The sequence below is a fragment of the Botrytis byssoidea genome (assembly GCF_014898295.1).
Source record: "Botrytis byssoidea strain MUCL 94 chromosome Unknown BBYS_001, whole genome shotgun sequence".
NCBI lineage: Eukaryota > Fungi > Ascomycota > Leotiomycetes > Helotiales > Sclerotiniaceae > Botrytis > Botrytis byssoidea.
Window position 1 is genome coordinate 2,213,967 of NW_024065842.1, and position 20,424 is coordinate 2,234,390.

The 20,424-nt window shown below is 43.3% G+C and overlaps 8 protein-coding genes across 8 annotated transcripts; 4 read left to right on the forward strand and 4 right to left on the reverse strand.

The window, feature by feature from the left end:
* Positions 1-226: 226 nt before the first annotated feature.
* EAE97_000666 (uncharacterized protein) lies at positions 227-1,972 on the reverse strand (the record flags this gene model as incomplete). Its single annotated transcript, XM_038871176.1, has 5 exons — positions 227-310; positions 338-1,279; positions 1,362-1,496; positions 1,527-1,717; positions 1,768-1,972. The coding sequence occupies 5 exons, from the start codon at positions 1,970-1,972 to the stop codon at positions 227-229; spliced, it is 1,557 nt and encodes a 518-aa protein (XP_038738537.1).
* Positions 1,973-2,976: 1,004 nt separating this feature from the next.
* EAE97_000667 (uncharacterized protein) lies at positions 2,977-3,815 on the forward strand. Its single transcript, XM_038871177.1, has 5 exons — positions 2,977-3,099; positions 3,154-3,237; positions 3,270-3,459; positions 3,517-3,668; positions 3,747-3,815. Exons 1-4 carry the CDS (start codon positions 3,031-3,033, stop codon positions 3,612-3,614), a joined length of 441 nt encoding a protein of 146 aa, XP_038738538.1. The 5' UTR covers positions 2,977-3,030; the 3' UTR covers positions 3,615-3,668; positions 3,747-3,815.
* Positions 3,816-4,278: 463 nt separating this feature from the next.
* On the reverse strand, positions 4,279-5,963 carry EAE97_000668 (uncharacterized protein; the record flags this gene model as incomplete). Its single annotated transcript, XM_038871178.1, has 4 exons — positions 4,279-4,757; positions 4,811-5,444; positions 5,497-5,849; positions 5,915-5,963. The coding sequence occupies 4 exons, from the start codon at positions 5,961-5,963 to the stop codon at positions 4,279-4,281; spliced, it is 1,515 nt and encodes a 504-aa protein (XP_038738539.1).
* Positions 5,964-7,122: 1,159 nt separating this feature from the next.
* On the forward strand, positions 7,123-7,419 carry EAE97_000669 (uncharacterized protein; the record flags this gene model as incomplete). The annotated part of the gene is made up of 1 exon (XM_038871179.1): positions 7,123-7,419. The coding sequence occupies one exon, from the start codon at positions 7,123-7,125 to the stop codon at positions 7,417-7,419; it is 297 nt and encodes a 98-aa protein (XP_038738540.1).
* A 1,296-nt stretch (positions 7,420-8,715) lies between these two features.
* Positions 8,716-10,599, reverse strand: EAE97_000670 (uncharacterized protein; the record flags this gene model as incomplete). Its single annotated transcript, XM_038871180.1, has 1 exon — positions 8,716-10,599. The coding sequence occupies one exon, from the start codon at positions 10,597-10,599 to the stop codon at positions 8,716-8,718; it is 1,884 nt and encodes a 627-aa protein (XP_038738541.1).
* A 1,105-nt stretch (positions 10,600-11,704) lies between these two features.
* Positions 11,705-14,128, forward strand: EAE97_000671 (uncharacterized protein; the record flags this gene model as incomplete). The annotated part of the gene is made up of 15 exons (XM_038871181.1): positions 11,705-11,894; positions 11,952-11,993; positions 12,050-12,131; positions 12,187-12,256; positions 12,317-12,447; positions 12,500-12,594; positions 12,647-12,656; positions 12,784-12,811; positions 12,867-12,890; positions 12,943-13,164; positions 13,214-13,241; positions 13,299-13,437; positions 13,491-13,595; positions 13,653-13,829; positions 13,906-14,128. 15 exons carry the CDS (start codon positions 11,705-11,707, stop codon positions 14,126-14,128), a joined length of 1,566 nt encoding a protein of 521 aa, XP_038738542.1.
* A 783-nt stretch (positions 14,129-14,911) lies between these two features.
* EAE97_000672 (uncharacterized protein) lies at positions 14,912-16,807 on the reverse strand (the record flags this gene model as incomplete). Its single annotated transcript, XM_038871182.1, has 2 exons — positions 14,912-15,835; positions 15,887-16,807. The coding sequence occupies 2 exons, from the start codon at positions 16,805-16,807 to the stop codon at positions 14,912-14,914; spliced, it is 1,845 nt and encodes a 614-aa protein (XP_038738543.1).
* A 970-nt stretch (positions 16,808-17,777) lies between these two features.
* Positions 17,778-19,359, forward strand: EAE97_000673 (uncharacterized protein; the record flags this gene model as incomplete). Its single annotated transcript, XM_038871183.1, has 2 exons — positions 17,778-18,356; positions 18,412-19,359. The coding sequence occupies 2 exons, from the start codon at positions 17,778-17,780 to the stop codon at positions 19,357-19,359; spliced, it is 1,527 nt and encodes a 508-aa protein (XP_038738544.1).
* Positions 19,360-20,424: the final 1,065 nt, after the last annotated feature.

A 20,424-nucleotide genomic window follows, 5' to 3' on the forward strand; every position in this document is an offset into this window, starting at 1 on the left:
GTTCTTGAATTTCGAATTGGTAAGGCCTACTGAGTACTAATAACCGACTCGGTGATGTTCATAAACCAATTCCTCAGTAGAAAAGTCGGTAGATCACGTGGAAGCCCGATGCAGTAACTACCTACCTAGCCCTGGAGGTACCCACCAGTACCTAGTCAAACAGCGCTAGCAGATCTTCTTCTTCCCCATCAATTCTCTGCTCTATACATTCCAAGCTTTATCCAATCTACCAAGCGCTTTGGTAATCCCAATATTGTCTATCAATCGCCAACTCCTCCTCATACTTATCCTCAAATGTCTCATCTATCATCTTCACCCATCACTTGTGTATTTTGACCGAAAAACGGCACTTGGTATATTCCCAATATTCAGGATACCATCCGGAATTCTCCCAATCTACAATGCCGGAGATCTTCCCATCCTTGACCAAGATGTTTCTCATATTCAAATCCGCGTGCGTAAAGAATATCTTGTGATCAGTACGATGCATCAATCCAGGAAGTATCCCCAACTGCAATGATTCACTGAATTCTTTCTCGGTGGGAAAAGGACCTACTGGCTCACTATCGATACGGTAGTCCAAACAAGGACCCCCGGTTGCGCTGGTGATGGCGTATTTGGAGTCTTTGTTCTGTTCTATGGTATGTAACTCCGCGATGTAGGAACGTAGATCTTGAGCCATCTGATGCACCTCCTCGTCACTGCATTCGTCTATAGCGTGTCCAGCAGGTACACCTTCGATGCGGGACATCACAAGAAAGGACTCAGTGAGTGAGACTAAGAGATCTATGGGATTTGGAACAGGGATGGAAGTCCGACTTCGCACAATTTTAAGAGCGTTGAATTCTCCGGCGTGGTTATCAGCGTCGTATTCTGGACCATATTTGAGGTACATTCCGAATGGTAGCCTTTGAACTCCTCTCATGGGAGATCCATAGAGATATGATCCAGCAGTTCTCAAAACTCGGTAGGTCTTGAATCGGATAAATTCAGGGAACTTAGACCACATAACGAGAAAGGTAGTAGTGATCGATGCTCTGAAAGAACTGCTACTTGTGTTTTGACTTCGGCGTAAGGATGGGCGACTGTTTATCTTCGTATCAATTTCAGCCCACTTTAGAGCCTTGGAGAGCCGAGACTGTATTTCGAGAAGATACGGGTCAGGACTCTCAATTCCAGAGTTTGAGTGATCAACTAGATCACATTTCCACTTGACTTGTTGGCTGTACGTATACATCGCTGGAACATTGCCGCCAATATTGTTATACAGGATGCTGTACTGTGTAAAGTTAGCGTGGATAGGTTCAAGGAAGGGAAGGCATGAGGAAATTTGCTCCTTCCAGCTTTTTGAGCCTTATCACCCCTCTCGAAAGGGTCATTGCCGCATCCTTGCTCAAAACCCAATGATTACGAATCTGATTCTCTAGAGTTTTGTCTTTGAGCAGGTCTTGGTGGAAAGATGTAGTAAATGCACCAAGCATATCAAATAACCTTTGCTACAAACAAAATTAGAAAAATTGCCAGACATATGCAATCGGGTTTGTTTGCCCTAATTCCTTCATACAAAGTGCAGTCGGAGGTATAATGGGAAACACATTCCAATTGCTCCAGAATCGACATCGCACGCCGTTCAGACAGCATCGGCATTTATCTCTTTTCGCAACTCTTCTCTTCAGAGCCCAGCTCAGATTTCTCAAGTGGGAAGATTCCACATGGACTTGATATGAATTAGCAGTGGGCCCATTCATATTTAGGGATAGAACTTACAAAGCCTTAGCAGATCTTTCCAATCTTTTAGGAATTGTACAAAGTTAAAATTACTTCTATCATCGACGTAAGTTTGTGACAAATATCTTGCAGCCTGCTCGCCATCTATGGCATCACCGAGGAATGCTTCAACTAAAGGGAGACCGGGATGTGCAAGTTCCGCACTTCGAACAATACTAATGGCACGAGCCTTATCGCATTCCATAGCCCCTGAAGCTATAAAACAAACAAAGCGACACAGGCTCAAGAGAGAATGAAGATTAAACTTAAAATAAAAGATGATGAGCGTGAGATGGAATTGTTAGAATTTGAGTCAAGTCCAGTCAAGTTGAGTTGAGTTGAGTGGGATACTTTGGCCAAGTGTCTGCACTAGCTACCTAGGTAGTCCTTGCTTTGCAAGTCATGTGAGGGACGCATTTAATCCACACATGAGGGCTGTTAGCCTTTTAGTTTTGCTAATCACAGGAGAAAGGTTTCAGAAGCACACTTTACATGCAGTATGTGATTCTTGATCACCAAGTAGTAACCAACAGTTATATCCAACAAAGAAAGCAGGCAACTTCTTCTTCTTCTTGTGGTCTATCGAGATGCTTATTTGGAACGCGACGGCGGTTACAAACAGCAGCGGCGGATCGTCGGCTTCACCTATGTTTGAACCAGATGGCCATTCTGGAACATACAATGTTGGATGGGTTCAACAAGTGACTCAAGTGAGTCTCTAACCACCTCAAAACAAAATTGGTTTGCTTCAATATAGGAGGACATTATGGCGAGGCTCTTACAACCATCACAACTTTGTGTCGACAGCAAATTATCTTGTTCATAAAGACCAAACTCGACCTTGACGAATCCATTTAAATGAGGAAAAGAGAGAATCTATTCTAGTTCTTGTCACCTTGGCCTATGATGATTCTATAGATCTCCACCCCAAATCGACCCCACAAATATTGATGTTCATCCGTTTGGATAGGCGCTTTCTTCATATATCTCCTCTTCAACTGACAGAGTTGACCAGTCGATTCCCAGAGTTGCACTTTCAAGTTCCTCTTTTGAAACCATCTTCAATGAGATCTCGTTGGTCATTCTAATTTAACTATGAAGTTATTGATACTGCCGAATTTTGTTATGTTTTGTCAAGTATATAATCTTTCATCCTCCTCTAGAAATTGATTGTTCTTTCAGCATTTCATAAAAAAACTTTCCTTTCAATACAGTATATAATTTATCCAAATCTTCTACTTCATCAATCTATACGATATTCAAATGTCATCATCATTCGAAAACGGCGCCCTTTACATGACCCTCAATACACGAGGTCAACCTGGAACATTCGTAAGACCTTCCCACTTCTACTCTCTCCCGAAAACATCTGCTTAAAATTTTCAGCACTGGGGAATATTCCTTCCATGTTCAGGAGTAAAGGGATGGTACTACCATGCAACGAACAAATCCGGCGGCTGGACACTTGAAGTGAAATTAACCAACAACATTCGAAACTCCAGGACCATCGTCTTGCCTACAAGCTTGACTTTCTATCCTCTGAGGCGGCTTTAGACCAAGCCTTGCGAGCTATCACAGACTTTGGTCCAATATCTAAGCGGACAGGTGAAACTTTCAGTTGCAGAACTTGGATGAAGGATAGCCTTGCCACGCTACATGACAAGGGCATTGTAACTCTGCCCGCTGATATTGGTATGTTCTACCCTCCTGTTTTATCGGAAGGATATTTCACTAATTAAATGGCTGAAGACACGCTTGCGAAAAAGGCTTTCGATGAAGCGACCCCTCTGGAGTCCGCTATCGAATCGGGAACAGGCGGTTTGACTATCATGGATGGCAATACTTAGTCTTAGAGAAGTTCTTACAAGTGTGTTTAGATCTGAAAATCTTATCGGGGCTCTGTAAGTCCCTGATTTAGTCTTTGCAGTTTTCGTTGGTCTCATCTTGCTCGTATGTTGATTTGGTTGTACGACTATTAGAGAGTTTTTGTTTTCAGTATCTTCGACACCGATTAGTTGTACAATGGATTATGTACTTGGCAGAATTTCACAGCATAGATTTCTCGTTTGCAATTATCGTTATTTTCTCACTTAGTTATTTGGGAAGTCATGAGAAGGGCCTTGGTTTCCCTTAAGACACTGCAGTATGGTAATTTGATGGGATTCGCAAAATGAGAAGTTTATATGTTTCCGTCGATCAAATGCTATCGATTACAAAGTCGTGAAGATGCGTCAGCAGATGACAAGAAATACCCGAAACTCTCTTTGGTGATATTTTGGAATGTGGTGATTGGTTAATGTGCATTGACTGGCGGCTTAGTATCCAAAATTTCGAAGCAACTTGTTTGGGGTAGTACGGAAGTGTATGTTGATTGCACCCACTTGTGGGGAATAATTGTATTCGAGAATGATAGTCAATATCACATAATGTTTTTCGAATCTATGTTTCCATTATAATCTACATCAAATATCTCTATGTATATCTTCCAAGCTCAATCTCTTCCCCATGGATTTAATCATCCGTCATCAACGAAAGAGGCAACAAAGCCAGCACTACAGCCAAGGCCGGACCTGCCCAAAACCCCATCCCTATATATCCTATCCTCGCTCCCAAATCCAACATAATCCCCGCCCAAAGCGGTCCTACAATTCTTGCCATCGCGCTAACCATAGTCTGTAACCCATTGATTCTCCCCCTCCCATTATCAATCTTGCATGATCTTGCAACAAGTATGCTACCAGAAATAAACCCAAAATCACATATACATCCCTTCAGAGCAAAGAGAATACTAAGCACGATGAAGTTTGCGGGTTTGGGGAGAAGGGCTGTGAAAGGAGTAGCGAGATAGATGGGTAGAATCCCAATGCTGGACGAGTAACGGAAGACGCGCAGGACGGGAAAATATCGGTTGAGGATACCGACAAGTAATAGGGGAATGAACATGCAGAAAAATCCGAAGATGGTGAACATGAGACCGATTTCTGTGGTATCTGCATGTTGATTTATTAATGGGAAGTTTCATGCTAAGAAGTTGAAAACGTACCGGAACCAAATCCGCCATTAAATTTGAAGGGAAGATGCATTTGAGGCGAGGAAGGATCTTGTTTTGCATGGTGCATGAACACGGATATGAGCGAATCATATGAGGATGAGTGCATGGATAGGAAGCCATACGAAACAATGCACATGACAGTTTGTCGATCCAAGACTTGCTTCCATGTCGCTGATGGTGGATTTTCGGGTACTGGAGGGATGAATTCCGCGACGTTGAGAATAGCTGTTGGTAAAGAGTTCTCGTCTGATAGAAGAGGAGCGGTCTCCAAATCGTCTTCTTCCTTGTCTTCGTCTCCATCATTTTTGCCCTTTAATTTATTGTAGAATCTACTCGTTACGGCAACAAATCTTTCTCTTAACATAATCCCATAATCTGACTTTCCCCTTTTATTTTCTAGTGATTCCTTGAATCCGAAGAATACGATAAACAAACTAACGAAAAAGAACCCCGTGGCAATGAGGTTAGGAAGAGCATATGGGTATCTCTCCAAGAACCTGTCGCCATGTGGCTTTCCGGGCTCAACGTGGTATGGATTTGCCGCGAGACCACCCAGAATTGGACCTACTGCCCACCCGGAATTGAGTCCAAGTGGAAGAATGGAAAAGGCGACTGTTTGGAGTTTCTTCAAATAATATCAGCGTTTAGATAAAGACATGAGGAGTATGGAAAATAACTTTGTCTTTGATTGTTTCTCCTAGACTCGTTTTGATAACTCCAGAATCTCCACTACTGAACCCCATGATTGCCCTACTTAACAGGACCATCCATAACTGTGTTGAGAACCCGAACATGAGGACGCCAATCATAATCATCATACTACACATCATAATTACGGGCTTTCGACCAATGTGATCGGAGATATGGCCCCATAGTATAGCAGTTCCTACTTGACAGATGGAAAAACAGGAAATAGCAGCACCAACCCAAAAGCCTAGTGTCTCTGGAGGAACACCAACATATCTCATGAGCATTGGGATATAAGGTAGAGACGCTGAGTACGCAAATGGATGTGCAAATCTAGAGAGTGCTGTATGAATAATAAGTCATGAATTATACTGGTAGGTAGCTCCGAGCTGGGTTGGAGCAACATACACAAAATCAGGATCTGCCCTAGAGGCAGGTTTTTGGGGATTTCCATCATAGTTATACTAAGGAAGTCAGGATTGATGGAGCAATGGTGAACTCAAACATAGAATTGCTTCCAACAGCTGTATACTCGAGAATGCGTAGTTTTGCATTAAAAGAAGGACACACTCGTAGCTTTCCCGTGAGAACGAAAGGTGGGGAGGGGGCAGATATATAAGACTACAAGTAAGGCGACTCGGCAATGATGGCAAAGAACAAGCAATTATCGTATGGGATATATTGATTCAATGTTAACTTCGACCCCAAAGCACACTTGCTGCCGTATAAAACTGAATGTTGGTTTGTATGCTTCAGAGCTGCTTGATACATGTGAGTGCTAACCAGACATCTCCTCAGCTCTGTTTTACAGATAGCGGCAATCAACCAGTCATGATTTGTTGAGTGGGCACAACGGGTACGTGCGGACCCTGCAGGATTTGTACTTCTGCCAAGGCATAAAGATAGATTGGCTCTAAAAGATAAGCCTTTGCAGCGATGTTGACAGCTTATCTCGGCGGGGAACAAGTGGTCTATTGCAATTTTGCACAAATCATTCTACGAGCTGATTCCATACAAACAGACAAATCCCTCACATCATTGACCAGCTAGCTGCATGCGATTTTACCAAAAGACCGGCTAGAATCAGCCAAAAACGCGCCAAAAAGTTATCGCATGAAACCAGAACTCTCTGACGGGGAGTCGAACCCCGGTCTCCCGCGACTTGTCATAGTGGTGACAAGCGGAAATCATGACCGTTAGACCATCAAAGATGTGTGATTTGTTGTGGCAAATCAACCATTCTAAAATTATATTGAGATTTTTCGCTTAATGGAGATACTTTTCTGCCACCATATCACGTGATAGGTATACCCCAGAAGCATATTTGGTTTGCATAGAAAAGAACTACCAATTATGAATTACAATAACCTAGGAACCAAATTTTCTCAGAAAGACTAAAGTTCTGTTACAATCAATGCTAGAAAGAGTTTCGATCATCTTGGATTTCATAAAAACGAAATCAAAGAAATCATCAAATGAGCAAACATCAACATCAGGCAAAGGATCATCACTTTGGCTTGATTTTATTCAGAAATCATTGACAAAAAATGAAAATGTAAATAAAGAGAACTTGTATCTGGAGATTGTAAAATTGATTAAATATCAAGGGGAAGAGAATGAAGAGGAGAGGAGAGGAAGAGGAAGAGGAAGAGGAAGAGGAAGAGGAAGAGGAAGAGGAAGAGGAAGAGGAAGAGGAAGAGGAAGAGGAAGAGGAGGGGGAGGGGGAAGAAGGTTTATTGCAGAATTTTGCTTTGAAAATAAACCCATTCTCTATTGCGAATGATTTTCATATAATTTTAGAATTCAAAGAGGGCTACAGCCATCTTGAATATTGTAAAAGACTTTCATTTGCAAATATTCCATTGAAAAAGGGCAAGAATCGGAACCGAGATTCTCATTCATCCAATAGATAATGATTATTATCAAATGCCAATACACTTAATACTATTAACGTGCCAATCAATCAGAAAGACTGAAGTTCCATTACAACACCAATATCAGGCTTTGGAAACTTAGATACAAAGGGCCCAATTGAAAGCTTAGTAAGTATTGTGGCAGAAGCAATATCCCATTGAACTTCGGTGATTGTAAATCGAGCCGCGTGGCATTGGGCGATCGCTGATCCATCAAGCCAGAACCCGCTTTCTTGATTGATTTATACCAAATTGAGGCATAATGGTCTCTCAAAGGAGGTGACTTTTTGCTTCCAGACAGCCAGCAACGACTAACAAACGTGGAGAATAGGTTTAGGCAATGACTTCGACGAAGGATATGGGCGTGATCCAAAATGATCGATGGGAGCATGAAGTTTAGGGGTGTTTCTTAACTATCGCTATTTACAACCTTGTCTACTATCAGAATTTCCCTCTACCATTGGTATTAAATACCTTACATCAATGGAAGGTTGGGTATCTTATCCGTATGGAAAGGTAACAGACGCACTTAAAGACAAGGACAGAATTGTTGGGAAGAGCTGTTGAAACATGGCTGGTAAGCAAGGAGGAATTATTGTTTTGCTAGTTTCAATATTAAGGGAAAATCTACATATAACCGCAGTACATTGTTCAAATGGGATTTGGTGTTTCAAACTTTTCGTATTGTTCGATTCGATACATTAGTGAAAAGCTTCTCGTCATCTCGGCCGTCAACTCTAGCTCTTGGAAACATTGGTGTCGCGTATTGGAGGGATATACTGTTGTGACAAGGACAGTCCAGGCGGAAAGAAGGGTGGCTAACAAGGGATAATTGCATCAAAAGTGCTGGAAAGAAAAATCAAAGTTGTGAGGATTCTAAGAAGAACTTTGTTGAATTGCTTTGTGGCCCTCAGAGCCTCAATAATCTTCTCTAAGAAGGTGGAAATGTCTTGACTCATTGAACATCACTATCGAGCAACAATTCACCACTTTGGTTTAAGCTTCTTGCAACACACACGAAGAATGGTGATGAAAATTTTGATTCTTTTGCCGAGTTGGAAAAAGAAAATGTATTCGGAGATGAGGGAATTGGCTAAATGCCAAAAGTTAGAAAAAAGAGAAATTACTTTGATATTCGTTCCGACGATATTGAGGAGAAGTATTTCTGTGATGTAATCTATATCTAACAAAGCTCTACGAGGAATAGTGGCGGCGGGATTCCCATCTTCTCCTTTACAATTCAAAGCACACAATGGGTTTATATCGTTAGTCAAGCCCTATACAGTAATCGTAATCTTAAAACCCATCTGTGAGTTCCCAAACTAATTCTTGGATTTTCTCACTAATCAATCTAGCTTCTCGTCTCCCCCGTCGAGAAGCAATCCAAAAGCAAGCAATTCCGCTTGTTCGACCCCTTGGGTCAGGAACTTCTTGTCCATTGTGAAGAAACCCCATGGACTGCTTGACGTGGCTACTTAAGTCTGGCTCACGCTCTAATATAGCTGAACAAACATCCCCGGACTGATAAACTCCACCTTTCTGTGCTGCTATAAACAAGACTTGCATGTCATATTGTGCGCCACCAACGAAAGGGACCGCCAAGGCCCGCAACCGCTCATGGTCTTCAAGAGCAGTGAGAAGCGCTATGCTTCGATACGACACTCCATACGTTCGTGCAATGGCTGTATGTGTACGCATTCCTGGTGGTCGCGGGTTGACCTCTAGTATAAATACTGTAGGAGTTCTGTTCCTACTATCTGCGATCTCCGATTTCACTGAAAGATCTAGGATATTATCGTCTCCCGTGGCAAAAGCGAAAGTGGAATTATGAACTCGGGCTTCCACGTGGAATATACCTGTTTTAAAACCCATGGCTAATACAGTAGCATGCGATCTGAGTCGGAGAGCATCAATCTCACTCTCCGGCAATGCAGAAGGCATGGCATTTAAGGTTTCGACAAATCCTTGTCCGTCGCTATCACCGGAGCTTGGGAAGTCATCGTTAACTTCAAAGAAGACAATCTCTCCATCGACAAGAACCAGATTAGCGTCAACTTCTGGACCATCTACGTATGGCTCAACTAAAACTAAGCCTTGGCTATTCCGGCCGTATTTTTCAGAGAAGGGAGGTTGCCATAATCGAAGCACTGCGTCTCTCAGTTCGTCCTCACATGTTACTTTGCAAACCCCCTCTGAAGCCCACCCATTTGCTGGCTTCACAATGAGTGGGAGGGATAGAGGTGCAACAGTCCTATAGCGAGCTATAACGTCTTCAAGATCTGGAATGTTTTGTATTCTGTAACAGAAGAGACTTTGGTCGAATTGGCGGGTTTGATACTTATCACGTGCCATCGACACGGATTTTGGCGATAAGGTAGAGAATCCCAATAAAGTAGCTGCTTCTGAAACTATAGTGAGGAGAGGTTCGTACATGCCAATAATTCCATCGATTTGTTTTGGGTAAGCAGAGACTGCCGAAGCGATCCGCTGAGGCATGTCTTCGTCCAGTGTCATATCCAGAGGGACGAAGTCCTCGCGCAAATGTGCCCATTCAGCACCCGCCAACCCATGACACAAATCATCAAAGAATATGAGTACAATATTGAGCGACGTAGCCGCTATTGCAAGATCCTCAAGCTTTGAGAGACTGAGTAGGTGTGAAGGGGGACCAGGACGGATCACTGCCAATCGTCGCTTTGGGGTCTGTCTTGCAGAATGCCATGCAAACGAAAACCGTCGCGTCAGCTCTCTATCCAGCGCTACTGCATCAGCCTCGGACCAAGCTCTGTTTGTACACGATACGACTATTGCTCCAATAGCATTCTTTGAGATGTCGGCAATACCGAGCGCATTACAGGCATTAATATTAATAATGCCCTCAAAATGTTGATCAAGTGATATAAATGTCTGAATTTTAACAACGTCGCTACAATCGATCAGGCGTCTGTCTAGGAAGTCCGATTGGACAAGGTATCCACCGACTGTTGGGAACAGCAGTCGGATAACGCAATCGCTTTCTTTAAGATGTTGAACAAGGAACTTTGATGCCACAGAGGAGTCATCGATCTGACTATTTTGAAAGCCGTGGAGCCCTTGATCATCTTGCGTTCTAGTGAAAACGTCTATGGCAATAAGAGAGGTTTCTTTTGGAAGGGGGTGAGCCCGCCATGTCACTTCCATTGTAATGTCGCTTTCTGCTCTGTGAGTCCAGGATAAACAATTTAGACTCAAATAATACTTTAATAGCTTTAAGGATTAATTGCGGCTTGAAACAAAAAATAGTAAAGATATTGAAGGTGCAAAAAATTCAACACTTCGAACTAGATTCCAAGCTTCAAATTATTTCGAAACTTTGAATGCAGCTTAACAATCTGAGTGGATTCAAGATTTCGAACATGGGAAAAAAGATCCAGGAATCAAGAACTTTTATCATCGATTGCAATTTGGAATACAGCAACCGCTGTGTAGATAATGGCACATCCATCTATCCATTAGTCCTCAAGTCCTCATACGAAGTCTCGCGCGCTAGTTAACCCATGCTCGCTCGATTACGGATAGGCCTGGCGAGAGATTTTGTTCAGGGGTACATGCCATAAGCACTAACCATACTAGGAAATGATAAGCCAGTGCATTCAAGCATATGCAGACTCCCTTCACCTCCCTCAATTGCTTAATTATTTCCATATCGGACAGATCTTTCGTCATTAACAGAGGAAGGCCACCTAGATTACCGCTCAACGCGGGTCTAGTGGATCTGAGTCGGTCAAGTAGAGCGGAACCCGAGGCCCGAGTGACACAACGACAAGGCATATTTCTAAAGGATTTCCTACCTTGACTTCAAATCCATGGAAGGAATGTAGAATGTACTGTAGCACGTCCGTGAAGTCATCGTAAGGTAGTCTAATTCGACCACAGCTTCTCTGCCATAATCATCACATACGACGGTTGCAGATCTTGACGACCAGGAGACTCTATCTAGCAATCTCTGTTTTGTTGATACCATAGGGGACCACGTTGAAGTGATTATACGCGCAAGATGTTATGCCGGCGAAGTCGAAAGGTGTAGCTTTTTCTCAAATGTACAGTGATGCAGTATGGCTAGTTTCAATACACGGGTGGAACTTCAAGAAGACTAGGGTTGTCATGATAACAAGAAAATTGCATCAACATCATCACTGTCATACTCTCACACTCACCTGAAATAGTATAAGAAGACTGTGAACTCCTTTTGTCAATATGAATAGTTCTATTGATCCAAGCAACAACATCATTCCTACTACGAATCATGGGAAACTTATTACTCTTCGTTATTCCTCTCGTTCTAGCCATAGCCGGTGTCAAATTTATTCAGTTGATAAAATCGAACAGAAAGTATGATTCAGCTAAACTACCACCTGGACCTCCAGGTCGTGATCATGCGAACCTCTTAGATAATGATCGCTGGAACATGTTCAAATCATGGAACGAACAATATGGTTCGGCGTTCTTTCTCTTCTGGACTTGAAGATTGCCTTGTTGACAGCAGTTTATAGGCAATGTAGTAACCTTCTATACTGGACAACAACTCAATATCGGTATGCTATGTATTTTCATTAGAGAAAGCGCTTCCTGTTGTGCTAACGTTCCCCAGTGCTCGGGACCATGGAGGCCGCTGTAGACATTCTCGAGAAAGCTGGTGAAACATTCTCCAGCCGTCCACACTTTATAATGGGGTAAGGTTCCCACTTGACGAGAGAGTATGTGGATTGGGATGCTAACCAAAGTTAGAGAATTTCTCTTCTCAAGACTGCGTGGCTTCTCAATGACCTACGGGCCCAAATGGCGAAACTGGCGAACAGTCTGACTCCCCTTTCCAAGACTATCACTAATCTAAATCTGACTAACAATTTTATTTAAGCTACAAAACTCGCACTTCAGTCCCCAAGTAGCACCTAAAGTCAAACCTATGCAAATCAATGAATCCGCAATCTTGATGCATGATTACTTGACAAATGAGGACCCCTCTAAGCAACACAAAATTCTCCGAAGGTACGTTCGAATTTCCTACAATAGATACGTGAAAGTAACTCAAGTTCGATAGGTACACCGCATCTTTGATGTTCTATATGGGATATGGGCGTCGCGTTACATCTCTTGACGACCCTCTTTGCGTAGCACATGATCAGGAAGAAGAATGTAAGTAGAAACCTCTTCTTATCTTTGAGATATTTGCTAATCTTCACTCTAGACATTGAGAGGTAAGTTACATCCGTACCACGGTGTGTAGAGGTGTGTTGATCAAGTACTCATACTTTTTTTAGTACAAAGTAAGTGTCTATGCCATAAAGATCAATCAGATTCTTTATGCTAACTCATCTTCAACAGAGTACCTGGTCGATTTCCCCTTGAGAGCGTAAGTTAACTTCCCAGCATGTAATGTCGTCGCAATTAACTGAAAAATTGATCAGTGGCCCATATTGCTATGGCTCCCAGTAAGTCAGCCATGCTTTCCTGTGTAAAAATTACCACTAACACTTTCCAAAGCGTCCTCTGCAATGGTTCCGACATGAGCCTGAGAAGCATCGAGATACCAACACAAAATTATATACAACAGCTATGAACGAGGTCAAAAGAAAGATGCAAGATGGCACCGCCGTCCCATGCACATCCACTTATGGTCTTACAAAACAAAAGGAGTTAGACATGAATGATGACGTCGAGCTAGCATATGCTCTTTCTGCTCCATGGGCTGCAGGTATCGGAACGGTAAGTTTAACTCATTCTCTCATAGGACAACAAGCTAATATTGACGTAGACTACCACCGCATTCGAAATAGCAATCCGTACGTCTTTTCCTATAAATTAGCATGAAATACTCTAATGATATCTCGTACTTTTAGTGGCCATGTTACATTACCCGGAATGTCTCCAGAAGGCAAAGGCCGAAATAGATGCAGTTGTTGGAAAGGATCGCATGCCAACTTTTGAAGATCAGCAATCACTACCCTACTTGGGCGCTTTTATTAGGGAAACATTGAGGTACGTATCTGTAATCTTATGTGTGTTATCAGCTGTTAACATCGTTATTTCAGATGGCGGCTCGTAACACCAACAGGTATTGCTCACTCTTCGACCCAGGATTATACCTATAAGGGCATGTTAATTCCGAAAGACGCCTCTGTCTATGCCAACGCCGCGTAAGTTCTCACAAAAAACAAAAGTGATAGTTCATCAGTTGACATAATTTGCATCAGCGAAATCATGAAAGACCCAGCGGTATTCCCCGAGGGCGAGAAATTCATACCGGAGAGATTCTTGGAGACAAATGACCCCAGGCTCCTCAACTACCGTTTTGGTTGTTTTGGCTTCGGTCGAAGAATGTGTCCCGGTATGCACGTCGCACTTCAATCGATGTATATCGTTATTGCGCGGTAAGTACACCCCCTTAGCTTTTCATTGTTATCACAATCTTTACCCAAAGTATTCAGCACTAATTCATCAATTTAGACTGATCTGGGCATACAATGTTCTTCCCGTTACTATCAATGGCAAACCATACATTCCAGACGAGAACGATTTCACTTACGGGCTAGTCAGCTACCCAGCCAATTTGAAGTTCCAACTCGTACCCCGTAGCGAGAGACATAGAGAGATTATTATCGCTGACGCGGAACGCGCCAATGCTGATATGGCACACTTGGAAGGTTCCAGCGCATCGTACGACATCTAAATCTAGTGTTTGGTACAAGTGATATATCAGGAGATTGAGCTTTGAGAGGCCGAATTTCAAATCAAAATGATGCGAGTTCATAAGAAACATGGGGGATGGGGGTGAAAATTAGCATTGTTTCGTCGATTGGTCCAGAGACTGAAGAGCTTTCTTTAATAATTCTTAGTTATTAGTTTGTTAGCTACTCTGGATATCTATATTGTTCTACACGTCTATCCTTTTCAAGTCATTAGAGCTTTAGACATGTTAGGCACTAGAAAAATCAAAAGAGTTTTTCCCTACCTCTTAGAGAGATCTGGTAATTTATACGAACCAGGGGAATTGACCATCAAAATTCTCTGTGTAAATACAAAACTAGCAAAATCATTATTCCGCCACCTTCTTATCACAGACTAACTCGAAGTTCTGTTGTCAAAACACATGTAGGTAGTGGTCTGACACACCCCGCAAAGTGGAGAATCTGCTTGGTTCATGGAGGGGTGCCGTGGCATTGTAGCCCTGTGAAATAAAAATTGTGGAACGTAAGATAAGCTTTGGCTTACCTAGCCGGAGAACTTGTATTATATTGTGGGTCTCTTCTCGTTCAAGGGCATATTCATGAGGTTCATGGCAAATAGAGTTCACGTTACTCTTTTTTGTGTGCAGCAATGGAATCGAAAGGTAGAATATACTACTAAGTCGTTCTACAAATACTCTAATTTTCAACAACCAAGATTGCCTATCGCTTCTAGTGTAGCTGATACACCCCGTAATAACATCCATATGTATCAAACTGAATCATCCTTAAGATTCTCCTTCCATTTTCACTTCATGTCCATTACCTTCATAAACCACCCAGCTCGCGCCAAAAGCAACGCAAGCCTCAATCATCAAAATCCACCACGCCATCCCCACCATCCCTTTCTCCAATCCTTGTCCATACACCGCGCTAAAGACAAGCGGGCCCAATGTTCTTGACCCAGCACTCACACTCTGCGCAATACCATGAATAGTACTGAGTACACTCGGATGTGGTGTACAATTATTGATAAGAATGAGTGAGCTGGGGAGTGCAAAGGTACGACCTATGACTATTACGAATAGTAGACTGCATATTCCTATCCAAATCATTGGCCCGTCTGCTGCGTGTGGCGATGCTGATTTTGTGGGAAGCAGTGCTAGGAATGGTGCGAGAGCGTACGCGAGCGGAAATATTACTAGAGAGTAGCGGTATGCATATAATACACCCAAACGGTGCGTTACCCATGAATAGACACCAAATTGCAACATCAAACCCATTGCGCCAATGATACCAATTGCAGTTCCAATAGTAGCCGGTGGAAGACCCAGACCTCCTGTGAAGAAAAGAGGAGGGTGTGGTGTATAAGACGGTTCTGAATTGGCGGGGTTAAAGCGAGGCGTAGACAGAAACAAGAACCAAAGATTCTGGAAGGCGCTTGTGTGGCCTTGTATAAGACCGTGAGCAACCATAGTAGCTATAACGTTGCGACGAAGTAGGTGTCGGAGAGGCAGCTTTGCACGTGGTTTGTATGAGCTCTTAGGTTCTGTATTGTGTTCGGAAGGTGTTGTCATTTCAACATCGTTCGTGTTTTCTTCCACTCCTAAGCGAGCATATTTAGTTTGACGCGATTTGCAGCAAACAATTCGAGCCACAGAACGAACGACCTTGAGGCCTGGATCAGAGAGATGCTGACGATCGATGTGTGTCTGGAGAGTGTGTCAGTGGAATCAAGCTAGAACTTGTGGGCTAATAAATACCTCTTCGAGACCTAGAATTACAAGGCACAGCGAAAGCAGCAAAAGGAAGGCATTGAATAAATTTGGCAACGCGTATGGGTATTTAATCATCCATCCCACGCCATCTTTGCCACCAAGCTTGCTTCCAGGTCCAAACGCACTGGGAAAAGTGTGAACTGGATCCTGCAGCCAACCTCCAATTAAAGGGCCGAAGAGAATACCAACATTGAACATAATTGGCATTAACAAGAATGCCTTTGTTTGGTATTTCTTTTCGCGGATGATTTCAGAAGTCATAGTTCGCATGATACTAACATTTCCGTTCAAAGCTCCTCCAAGACAACGAAAAAATAACGCAGGCGCAAAAGATCGAGAAAATCCAACGCCAATGGTGGATGTAAAAGTGCCTAACAAGCCAATAATAAGCACATTCTTTCTGCCCACCGAAGCCTTATCGGCCACGCGACCCCATACCATAGCTGTGAGGCACTGTGCAGCCGTGAACCCCCCAGCGAGGTAACCTGCCTGTGAAGAAATAGTCGAATCAGAAAGTGATGGGTCAAAAAAGCGCAGCATGAAGAACATGTATGAGTTGATGCTGGATTGTACTATTGGCTCGGCCATACGTGCCAGGGCTAAGATGAAAAGCTGATCTTTTCTGGGCAGGGAAAACCATGACGCGGGCTTCTCCTTTTCATTTTTAAGAGGCTCCTCTGCTGTCTCACGTGAGGCAACCCCTCCTTCACGGGTGTGAGTAGTATCAGACTCGATAAGCTGGACTTGCTCATTGTCACTGTCGCTTATAGAACTATCAGAGGTGCTATCCGAGGATGATCGAGGTGAATGACCGTTTTTTAACGTTGCTTCTTCGTAGTTTGCATCTGCGGGAAACGCATTGACTGCAGAATCGCCGACATACCGAGTCTTGTCGTCGCCTAGCATTGGTAACACTATTTACTGAGGCACTGAAAGGGCATGGAATAGGTGTAGCAGCTGAAGGTCCGGATTAATACATTGAGCCAGTAGAAACGAAGGGCTGACTTGTGACCTACATGATACAATAGAACCGCACGAACATAAAAATGGCATCCACTTTCTCCCGTTCTCATGAAAATAATGTAGACAAACGGAACGCTAACCTCTATGCCAAGTTCTACACAAGTAGATAGACGAAGAATAGAACAAGAAGCTTTTTGCCTCGTAGTCACTAGTAAACGAGGGGGGGGGGAAGAATGACCCGGATAAATTTCAAGGATGCGCAGTGACTAGGATCTACTGGAATAAACGGCTGGTGCTACCCCAAGGCAGTTTTGCCACTCAGATAGATTGTGGGTCTACATAACACCCTGGAAATGACAAAATAAACGAATCCGAGCATGTAGATTACAACGTTATCTCAAGGATAAGATCAGCAAATAAGCCTTATTACCACAAACAAGCAATGCGCTAGCGATACATTAGACTTAGCGTTGATATTTCGGCCTTCGGCCAACATGAGCTTATCTCTGGACCCTTGTACTACCCTAGTGGATCCGCATTGAACGTAACAGCAGGCATGAAGCAAGTTTTCATTTACATAAGAATGACGGTAGACTATCGCGATATTCAACTCGGGGGAAGTGGGTTTCCTCAATGACGCTTCCTTCCATGCACATTAGGTATTACGTATTATATAAAGTTTCCACCAATTACGAGACTCTCACTATGCTCACTGTTGATTCTAACTTGTAAGATCTTACATTGTAGAGGGCCAAAATCATCCCTAGCTGGACTTCCATTTTCGGCTTCCGCGCTCGATATGCGTTGTGTCTGTGAACATTCTCATATCCAAGGTTGGCTCTCCAATATATAGAGATCGTAAGTCTGCATGAGAAGCAAAAGCTCCCCCAAATCCCCGTTCAAATAGGGCGCTATGGATGTGCCATTTTATAGTGGGCAACAACCACTTACACGATACATAATCGTGATAATAGTCATCGCCCTGGTTTTTTTATTGCCAAAATTGAAAAGATCGAGGAATATTCGGAATCTGAAGCGCCAACACAACTGCGCAGAGCCAAACAAGTATCCTCATCAGGATGTCCTAGGAACTGATTTAGCCCGTCTGAGAGCTCAGGCCGTTCAAGAGGGCCACCTATTCAGATTATATAAGTCGCAATTCGACACTTACGGGAAGACTTTCTCGGAAGTTTGGCGTGGTACGATACTTTTCAATACTTGTGATCCGACAAACGTTCAACATGTAGCAGCACTAGCTGCGGAAGACTTTGGAAAGGATGCAGACAGAGAGACAGCTCAATGGCCACTTTTGGGACCTAGTATTTTCTCAGATGGGCCTGCTTGGAGCCTGTCGAGGGATTTAGCGAAACCTATTTTCGCAAGAGCAGAACTATCAGATCTCGACTTTTTTGCTTCTTGTGTAGACAAGTTTTTGGAGTTGATTCCGGAAAAGGGACAGACATTTGATATTCAACCATTGCTGCATAGACTAGTATGTGGCTCGCAAAAATAGTGTGTGATCAAGCGCTGACATTTTCGTGGCGTAGTTCCTAGACACCTCTATGGATTTTATCTTTGGACGCTCTTTGAATGGACTACAAGGGTCGCCTGAGAGCATTGAGTTCACTGAAGCGTTTACTGAGGGGTTGAAAGGGGTCAGTGCTCGGCGCGACGCACCATGGTTCCAGTTCCACTACCAACGACTTATTGAGGATCCGAATTGGAAGAAGTCATACAAGACGGTCCATCGATTTGTAGACGAACAAGTAAAGTTGGCTCTTCAAGACACTGCGAAAACGGATTCTGATAGCGCACCCTCTGAGAGAAAGCGCTATGTCCTGTTGCACGAAATGGCTAAGCAGATCCGAGATCCCATTGCACTTCGGTATCACGTATTAGGTTTCTTTGCGCCAGCACGGGATGTGACGTCCAGGCTAGTAGCAAATGCCCTTTTCCAGCTTGCTCGTCATCCGAACGAATGGAACAAGCTTCGTCGCATTTCGCTTGAGTTGGGCGATGCTCCGTTGTCATTTGAAAAGCTAAAACAATTAGCAGACTTCAGGTACGTGTTGCAAGAGACTGTTAGGACTGTTGGTCCGGCAGCTAGAATATGGCGAGCTGCGGTGCGCGACACTACTCTACCAAGAGGAGGTGGTGAGGATCAAACAAAGCCGGTGTTTGTTCCCAAAGGATCACCAGTAGTGCTTGGCACATGGTGCATGAACCACGACAGCGACATTTGGGGTGATGATGTGGAGAGTTTTAGGCCTGATCGCTTTGTTGGGCGTAAAATGAATTGGGAATTCCTTCCATTCTATGGAGGTCCAAGAATATGCCCTGCGCAACAACAAGCTATGACCCAGGCTGCTTATGTCTTGGTAAGGCTGACGCAGAAGTTTGAGGTGATTGAAAATCGAGATCCAGAGTTGGAGTTCCTGCAATTGATCAAGATGGGCGTTGAGAGCATGAATGGCGCCAAGATTGCTTTCATGTAAGTAGGGAATGGGCTGTTCAGAGTGAACGGGAAAACGAATTAAATTTGTAGCACAAAGCCGTAAAGGCAAAGGAAGAATTCTACAACGGATTGAACTGCAGACTGATGACCTTGCGATAATATGAATTGTTGAGGTGATTAGAATGGTGCTTGGGCCCCATATATTAGCTGGTGAGATGGTCTTGAGAAGATTCGTCGTAATAAGAATCTCATCATCCTTTTAACTGTCGTCAAATTCATGCCAGTATGTGACTTGTACCATCGTTGTCTTTCGGTGAAATCCAGTCTTGTCTGCAACTTGTCAACAGCTCGAGATTGCGAACGCATTGAACTTACATAATCAGCTCGGTATCGGCAGAAAAAGGCGGTATAAGACCAAACAGATACAGACTTCAATCTCATCCATAGATCCAGTCATCGTGATCATCGCACACTACCAGATTCCAAAAGTCCGGTACACTGCTGGACGTACTACCACGGCAGCTATATACTATGTAGCCATTCTAGTCTTTATTCCACGAGCGTTTAGGATCGTCTTTTGTGATCAAATTGAATGTCAACCTACCCAGGTAGAATGATGACCTCGGGACAAAAGGGAAACTATTGAGTACATCCAACCGTTGATGCCACGACTCTCAGGATTGCCTATATATCCCATTGAATAACTTCCTAACATTTTCTTCGAACCATGTTTCTATGTCAGCCAATAAAGTGCCACTACTCCTCCATACACTATGGTTGCTACCATAATCGAATACGCTATCCGCTCTTTCTCCTTTTCCGCTCGATTCACACTTCTTTCAGCCTCAAGCCACTGCTAATTATTCTAGGACTAAAGCCGCAATTGCGATGAAAAGTTCCGGAAGTGCTTCCAAGAGGAGAGTAGACTAATTTCTCTTCATGACTTCCCACCAAGTTTCTCGTTACAATCACCCCCAACTTCATTCAGTCTAAGTACAAGTACCAAGATATTAGAAACAATAAAGCAGAGCACAGGATCGAAATCTGTTGCTAGACCTGTGCAATTTTGTTGGATCCAAGTCTTGAAGCTACCCCTTTGTTACTT